We start from the raw sequence: 8566 nt of genomic DNA, 5'->3' as shown, positions 1-8566 counted from the left end.
AATTTCTGTACCTAAATGTGACTCATTTACTACATTTCACAAGGGTCAGTGATTCTGAGTTACATTTTCTAAGTATGAACCTTCTGATGGAAGGACCAAAGCTCTTTACTTTGTGTATATGTGTCTAACACAGTCCTGGAAATATTTTTCTTTGATAGAAATCCAACAAACCGGAATTATTTTTTCAATTCATATTCTCATTTCACTGAGCCTCATTTGCATCCAAGAAATTTCCAGATATTAAAAAAAATCTTTGACTATATAATGTAATGTCCTTTAATTTGAAGGATAAGTCAAGTTTTCTGTTCAAGACAAAAAATAGAGACAAAAGTTTAAGTTTGAATTGTTTATTGTTGCCACTCTGGGTGCATACTCCTAATTATCTGCCTCAAATCCCAATGGTGCTTTTATACCTGCAACATGTGTCCATCTCTGGCTTCCTTGACTGAAATGTTTGGCTTTGAAATGAAACAGCATGGTAATGAGCAGGATGAAGTGTTTGAGCGGTATTTCTTACATCACATGAAACTCATTGTGAAATGCCATTAGATACAGTTCTTTATTAGATTTAGAAAGCCTGAAGTTTTTGTTTTTATGGAGAAGAGAAAAGGAAACAGGTGAATTATATAAAATTTAAGTGCAATTAGAAATAGCACTATATCTTACACATTTATAGTACAAATTTTGCAAAGCCTTCACAAGCCACAAATCTCTGAAACTATTGTAAAATTATTTTTGTTCCTTTTCTCAATTTTCTATAAGGTCAATTCCTAAAATATTCCCTTCTTTGTAGTATATGAAATTAGCTTCCAGCTAAAGGAGTGGTGACATGTGAACTGTCAGGGCATCAAAAGATTATATTGAAGAACAAAGATAATTAGGAAAAGCAGAAGTCTAAACATTAAAATTCTGATGAATATTAGATGAAAACCACTTAAACCTGGTAAATCAGTTTTATTTTTGGCTAATGTGTGAAGGAGAGTTTTGAGTTATATTACTTAAATTTAATGATGTTTTGGAAGGCAGGCATTTGTGAAGACATGTATTTACATCAACTAAATGTAGAATGTAGTCCATGTCGGACCTATTGTCCTTTTGTTTTATATCCAATAACTGCATCAAACCTAATATTGATCTTTCGTTTTAAAAATGCCAGGAAACGCTCAGGAAGGATCCTAAAAAAAGATACATGAAGATAATTAGGAAATTAATTTTAAGTGCACTTGTAAAACATCTTCTTTTAAAATACATCTATCGTGTATCATCTATTTTTTTTTTTGCATGAGAAAAAGAACTTTAGAATATATATTCTATGATTAGGCAGCTATCTGCCATGTGTAAATCAAATACTGGAATACATTCATGCAGCCCTGGGATAACAGGAGAGGAAGTTAGAGCAGGCACATAAAAGACAGAAACCGTTTTGTTGGGCTTCCTTTCTCTCTTTCTCTTTCTTTTCTCTCTCTCTTCCTCATAAGAATAAGGAAGTTTTTTGGATATTTCTTAAAAAGACAGACTTTAGCCCCATTGCGCTAGTCCCCACCTAATAATGAATATACTTATTTTTTTGGTCGGCTTCATGCCCAATGTGGGGCTTATACTTATGATGCTGAGCTCAAGAGCTGCATACTCTACTGGCTGAGCTAGCCAGGTGCCCCCATAATAAATATTTTCAAAGTCTCCCCATTATAATGCTCTTTTCTCATCTTCTGCTGGCTGTGCAAGCACCTGTAGGATGGAGGCTTGGAGAGCCTTGGATGAAGATGTACAAATAAGCCTGTCTAAAACTGAATACATGATTTGTCTCTTACTTCTCTGACTTCTTTCCAGCAAATGTACGTGTTGCTTGTACATGTTGCTGTGACAGCTAACGTAACAATTAGAAGGAAAACTTTATCGTATTATAGTAACCTTGTGTCATCAGTGGTTTCATAATCGGTAGAAATTACATGTATAATCTGCCAGGATGGGTGTACCCTTTATCAGGTATCATCTTAAACAAGACTAAGAACTTTAATTCTGAGTTACTACTATATGTTCTTTCCAATTAAATCTATTTTGTATTCAAAAGGAAAAGGAAGGTTTAACTGCCTTTCAGGAGAAGTGTCTTGAAATATTTAGTTTTTGAAATAAATATACTCCTGTATATTTCAGAAGATCCAGAGAAGAGGCGTGTAGGACTGAATAGTTGAGATGTTAATGGCTTTTAAAATAAGAAACATCACATTGGGAAGGAAGTGAGAATAGGAACTAGTTGTACACTTTGTAATATAAAATATTATTCAAATGCTCCACTAAGAGACTAAAAAACAGAACTGCTAAATGAAAATGCAGAGAATGCACTTGGTTTTGAGCATAATGCTGAACAAATTAACTTTTGAGTTTAAACTCATGAAAATGGAAATATTAATACCCACTCCACAGTGTTCTTGTGAATAATCAATGTGCTAAAATAAAATACTTTAAATATTTTATTTTGTGTATGATGGATAGATGGATGGATCTAATTTATTTCTCTCCATCCTATACAGGCATACCTCAGAGATATTGCAGGTCTGGTTCCACACTACTGCAATGAAGTGAATATCACAATAAAGTGAGTCAAATGAATTTTTTGGTTTCCAGTGCATATAAAAATGTTTATACTCTACTGTGCTCTATTAAATGTGCAATAGCATTTGTCTAAAACAATTTTACATACTTTAATTAAAAAATACTTCATTGCTAAAAATGCTAACCCTTATCTGAGCTTTCAGAAAGTTGAAATTGCCAATCACAAATCACCGTAACAAATATAAAAAGTCTGAAATATTGAGAGTTATCAACATGTGACACAGAGACATGAAGTCAGAAAATGGTGTTGAAAAAGTGATATTAATAGACTCGCCTGATATAGGATTATTACAAACTTTCAACTTGTTAAAAACACAATATCTGAGAGGTATGCCTGTATTTAAGAGTATTGCAGAACTTGTCACAATCCAATGAGTCTGAGAGGATCTAAACAGAACATGTAAGTCAGTGTAACTATAGTTGACCCTTGAATAACACACATATACCTTTGACTCCCCCAAAACTTAACTACTAATAGTCTACTGTTGACTGGAAGCCTTACAGATAACATAAATAGTCAATTAACACATGCTTTATATGTTATATGTGTCCTATACTACATTCTCACAAGAAAGTAAATAGGGTAAAGAGAATGTTATTAAGGAAATCATAGGAGAAAATACACTTACAGTACTGTATTGTACTTCTAAAAAAAATCCACCTATAAGTGGATCCCTGCAGTTCAAAACCATGTTGTTCAGGGTCAGCTGTATATATAAGACATCTAACCAGATGGCATTAAAATAAGGTTTGGCAATTGAGCATTGAGCATTCACAGTCAGAGAAAAATCAGAGCAATGATGATAATAGTGTTAATAATAATAAACATAGTAGTACATAACCTTTATTGAATACTCCAAATGCATCATTTTATTTATTCCTTACAGTCCTATGAAGCCTTACTCTCTCCATGTGTCAGATGAATATATTGAGCTTCAAAGAAATTAAACAACTCATCTGTGTTCATGTTGTAAGCAAGTCACAAACAGTGTCATCTAACTCCAGAGCACAAACTTTGAGTCTCTATGCTAAAGGTCTAGGAAATAGAATTCATATGTTCAATCAACAAACATGTGTCTATCCACTCTCCAAAGTACAGGGGTTACATACAGTGATGAAAAACAGGCAAACTTCCTTCCCTCATAGACTTACATTCTGAGTGCTTATTTATGAAATATAACAAATAAAATGCTAAACACTTCTTTTAACTTGGTTATTCACCAAGGAGATCCTTGAGTTTCATTATCTAAACCTCTAAGATATGTTCAACCCTAATTCCTTATAGAAGGGGCTAAATAGCCTGACATGTGTCATGTATGCTTTCGATCTCTTGAGATGTTTTCAGTTCCTAGGTCAGTAATTCTCAAAGTATGATCGTTGAACCAACAGCCTATGGCAGTTGCCTGTAAAAATACAGATGTCTAGGCCCCAACCAAAACATCCTATATTAAAGCATCTACAGGTGAAATCCAATAATCTATTTTTAAAAATCATCTTCCTAAGCGATCTTGATGTTCCACCATGTTCCAGAAGCCTGACTGTAGGGACAAAGAGCAAGACGCTTCCTCCTTTCCTTCCTCGTTCTTCCCTCCCTGCCTTCCTTCCTTCCTCACCCCCCTCCTCCCTTCCTTCAACCTAAGCCACCTCTTCACCTTCCCCTCACTACCTGGACCAGCCTCCCTGCTATACAGTGTTCCCACATGAGTAATGAGGCAATGTGTTATGAAGAAAGTAGTTAAGCCAGTGGTTTCCAATCTTGGCTGTACATCAGAATTACTGGGAAAGTCGTATCTCTCAGAGAACACGCCATATTCCAGACCAGTGATATCAGTCTTGGGGAGTAGGTCCCAGGCATTAGTATTTTGAAAACTCCTAAGTGACTTCCAATGCGACCAAGGCTGAGAGCTGCTGCTCCAAAGTAGTACTTCTCAAATTTGAATATGTATTCAAATAAACTACATGTAGATCTGACTAGAATGCAAATTCTGGTTCAGGACACCAAGAGAGTCTGTACTTCTAACAAACTCCTAGGTGGTGCTGAGGCTGCTGGTCCATGGAAGTAGCAAGGCTCAAGGATCTTTAAAATTGTAAAAGATTATTTAACAATTTCTATGGTTCAGTTTGATTTTGCACAAAACAAGAACTTGATGATTATCTGTTATATATTTAAATGAATATCTAAAACCTAACTATGATCTCTAATATTGTTGTCCTATGATTCTATTATGTAACAATGCTCAAAAACTATCCTTCTTTGGGGTGCCTGGGTGGTTCAGTCAGTTCAACATTGGACTTTGGCTTAGGTGAGTTTGAGCCTTGCGTTGGGCTCTGTGTTGACAGCTCAGAGCCTGGAGCCTGCTTCGGATTCTGTGTCTCCCTCTCTCTGCCCCTCCCCTGCTCATGTTCTGTCTCTCTCTCTCTCAAAAATAAACATTAAAAAAAATTTAAAGAGAAACAAAAAAACTCTATCTTTCTTTATAGTCATTCATGTATGAGACAAAACTTCCAGAAATATACACACTTATTTCTCTAACCAAAAAAAACTTTAAAAGTTGTGGAAATTATTCGGTTCATTTACCCAACTGCTGTACACACCCTGTTTCAAGGATTAACAAATGTGGTTTTAATAAACTGAGGGAGTGGGGCTCGTGGGTGGCTCAGTTGGTTAAGCATCTGGCTCTTGGTTTTGGCTCAGGTCATGATCTCATGGTTTCATGAGCTCGAGTCCCACATCCGGCTCTGCACTGGCTGTGCAGAGCCTGCTTCAGATTCTCTCTCTCTGCCATTCCCCCACTCTCTCTCTCTTTCTCTCTCTCTCTCAAAAACAAATAAACTTTAAAAAAATACTGAGGGATTATTTAAGCCTATCATTTTTATTACCCTAATTCCATTTAATTATACTGTATCAAATGTCTGGCTTTAAATCTGAGTAAAAAAATATAATACATAAATCTTTGTTTATAATGCAGATAGACATAACTGTCGCTTACCTTTCCAATATTGTTAACAAACGTATAGAAGATGGAATAAAAATCATGCTCTGCTCAGTCAGGATCCCATTCATCAGCTTGTCTACCACTTCCTCAGGTTCCAGGATGGGTCCCAAACTGAAATCAGAAGCGGTCTTTAGCAACAAAACATTTCCTGAAACTTTAGCTTTAGTTCTGTGCTAAACAAATGTCAAATTACCACAGGAATCATAACATAAAGGACTGGTAGCATCTGACCCATCGTAAGGGCTCAAAAGTCGCAGCTGCTTTAGCATTAATAATAACTGCCATTTATTCAGTGCTTCTCACGTACTGCACGCTGTGCTAAACAGTCCACAGAGGCCACTCCCTGAAGTTCCACAACAGTCTGCGAAGGACACATGACAGCCCCTATTTTGCAAATAAGAATTAAAGAAGTAGCCAGGACTCAAAAATAATCAGCTAGGTTAAGAGTGACAAATTCACTTCTAAATCTTTAGAAGTCTTGGGGAAGTGTTATTATACACTAAGACTCTTGAGTGAACATTTCCTAAAGAGTCAGAGAAAATCAAAATATAAAAATGTGCTAGCTCAAGGTCCTTGATCTTCATATGGAACCCTTTCATTTACTAGGTCTTGATTTAAGTTTTGGCTTTGTTACTTAGTTTGATGTTGCATCTTCATGGTTGAAACACCCTGGCATATATGCACTATGTGGTCCCTAAAAAGTGGCCTTTGTTACCTGGGTGTTAGAACATGTACATTTAGAATGATGTTACACAAGGGGCGCCTGGGTGGCTCAATCGGTTAAGTGTCTGACTCTTGGGTTCAGCTCAGGTCATGGTCTTGTGGTTTCATGAGCTGGAGCCCTGCGTCAGGCTCTGCACTGACAGTGTGAAGACTGCTTGAGATTCTCTCTCTCCCTTTCTCTCTGCCCCTCCCATACTCTTGCTCTCTCTCTCAAAATAAATAAATAAAATTTTAAAAAGGGGAAGGGGGGCTGGGTGGCTCGGTCGATTGAGCATCTGACCCTTGGTTTCCGCTTCCGTCATGATCTCACAGTTTCTGAGTTCAAGGCCCACATTGGGATCTGTGCTTGCAGTGCAGACCTGCTTGGGATTCTCTCCATCTCTCTCTGCACCTCCCTGACTGTGCTCTCTTTCTCCCTCTCAAAAGAAATACATAAACTTAAAAAAAAAAAAAAGGATGGTGTTACACAAGAATTAGTTGTCAGTTTTTAACATTTTATTAATGACTTACAAAAAGAGGTACATAATTAAATACACTCATGAAATTTGCCAACATCACCAAACTGAGTGACTAACATTTTGGGGAGGCAGACTTTAAATGTGTGTGACTAGTTAAGAGAAGTGAGGCAAAAAGAATTGGATGGGAGTCATTACAAACAAATATAAAATAGTTCATTCAGATAAAAAGCATATGCAATAAAGTAAAATTAGGACAGTTGAGAAGTATAATAGTATGCTTATAAGTGAGTGTGATCATTGACTATATGAAAGAGAGCAGAGTTGAAAATATACATATAGGATATCATCTTTCATTCTCAGCATAGGTCAGACATTTATTAGAACACTGTATTCACCCTAGACCCTGAAGAATTACGTAAGAAAACTTTGGGGATGCAACAGGAGAGAAAATATAATAATAAAGGTGATAGCTTTTGGCCCAAAGGAGGCAATAGAAGCTTGAAGAAGACTAAGCAATCTTTAGGCTGTGGCAATAGGCAGTGTATGAGATATTTGGGCAATAGGATGATGAATCTAGTAGGTGAAGGATGCTTGTGCCTTGAAGTATCCAGAAGGAAATTCACTCTCTAGCATATTGCTACCAGACTTCACTATTCCCAAGCTCCATGAAAGCTCACGAACACCTGTGTAAACAGTATGACATACTCCCTCATTCACACAGTGGTCTCGTGAACCTATCAAATGGTGTTGCATTGACTAAACTTTTCCTAGTGTATTTGATCTCTTTATCCAAAGTTTTAGACTCTGCAAGAAAAATTTTCATTAAATTTAATAGCTAGTCAATATCATGATTTTTCAAAGAAAGACCAAAATAGAAAGCTTCCAGAAAATCAATTTCTTGGCAGAATAAAGTCTTAATTATTAAAATATTAGTTTTAATGGGAAAAAACTGAGAAAAATGTTTTCCCATGACAACCTAATGCTAACAGGAGTGCAAATCCTATGAAATAAATGTTCATGATTGATTTTGTAGAAACTATTCAAAAATATTTCAGGCCTATCTGTTGGTGTGGGGTAGGAGAATGCATGGAGGGCACAGAATACTTAGGGACAGAGGGCATTTTCAGGTACAAGGACCATGTTTGATTATCTAACTACCACTTAAGCGGCTGAGTAATTTGGGGGAAGATATTTCTACTCTTTAAAGTTTAGATGTTTTTATTTTTGTCTTTAATCTGAAAAATGGGGCTAATGCAGTGGTATGCTAACAAATGTTTCACAACTAGCTCTTTAGGTCATGGAGTTACCGGTTTTGCACCATTTAATTTTTATGGTGGCTGATTTTAAGCTATTAACATGGTGTCCCTGAATGAGGATAAGCTGGCTTCTGCACTCCACTGGTAATGTATATGGAAGTACTTTATACAGTCCTATGACATAAATGTTACCCATCACCTTCTTTTATAACGTTTTCCTTTTTATGATACTAGACAAGAAAAACTAGTATCTTTCCGTAGCACACACAAAAACTAAAGTTTTAGAGAAAAATTTTAATGTATATTTTATGCAGGAGGATAGATGTTTTTAAAAGAATATCAGAGGGTGGAGCCAAGATGGCGGAGAGGAAGGGAGCTCTGTAAACTCCCTCCGCACCGTTTTTCGAACTGAGAAGGATATTACGTTCAACTGAGAGAGCGGAAGGAGAAAATACGAACTCCAGAAGGAATAGAACCTCAAGGATACCTGAGTGAGTGGGGGCGAACGGGGGAGATCCGA

At 36.5% G+C, this 8566-nt stretch overlaps 1 protein-coding gene across 1 annotated transcript in view; it reads right to left on the bottom strand.

Annotated features, from left to right (window-relative positions):
- Window positions 1-331: 331 nt before the first annotated feature.
- The window catches only part of HSD17B11 (hydroxysteroid 17-beta dehydrogenase 11), a 38435-nt gene continuing 30200 nt past the window's right edge, over window positions 332-8566 (bottom strand). The window contains exons 6-7 of the mRNA XM_029943365.1: window positions 5604-5720; window positions 332-1175 (exon numbers count right to left, since the gene is read on the bottom strand). Of these exons, the coding sequence (XP_029799225.1) occupies window positions 1085-1175; window positions 5604-5720 (208 nt within the window). The 3' untranslated portion in view covers window positions 332-1084. The remainder of the gene's footprint in view (window positions 1176-5603; window positions 5721-8566) is intronic.

Source organism: Suricata suricatta, chromosome 1 (assembly GCF_006229205.1).
Source record: "Suricata suricatta isolate VVHF042 chromosome 1, meerkat_22Aug2017_6uvM2_HiC, whole genome shotgun sequence".
NCBI lineage: Eukaryota > Metazoa > Chordata > Mammalia > Carnivora > Herpestidae > Suricata > Suricata suricatta.
This window is presented reverse-complemented; position numbering and strand designations above follow the sequence as displayed.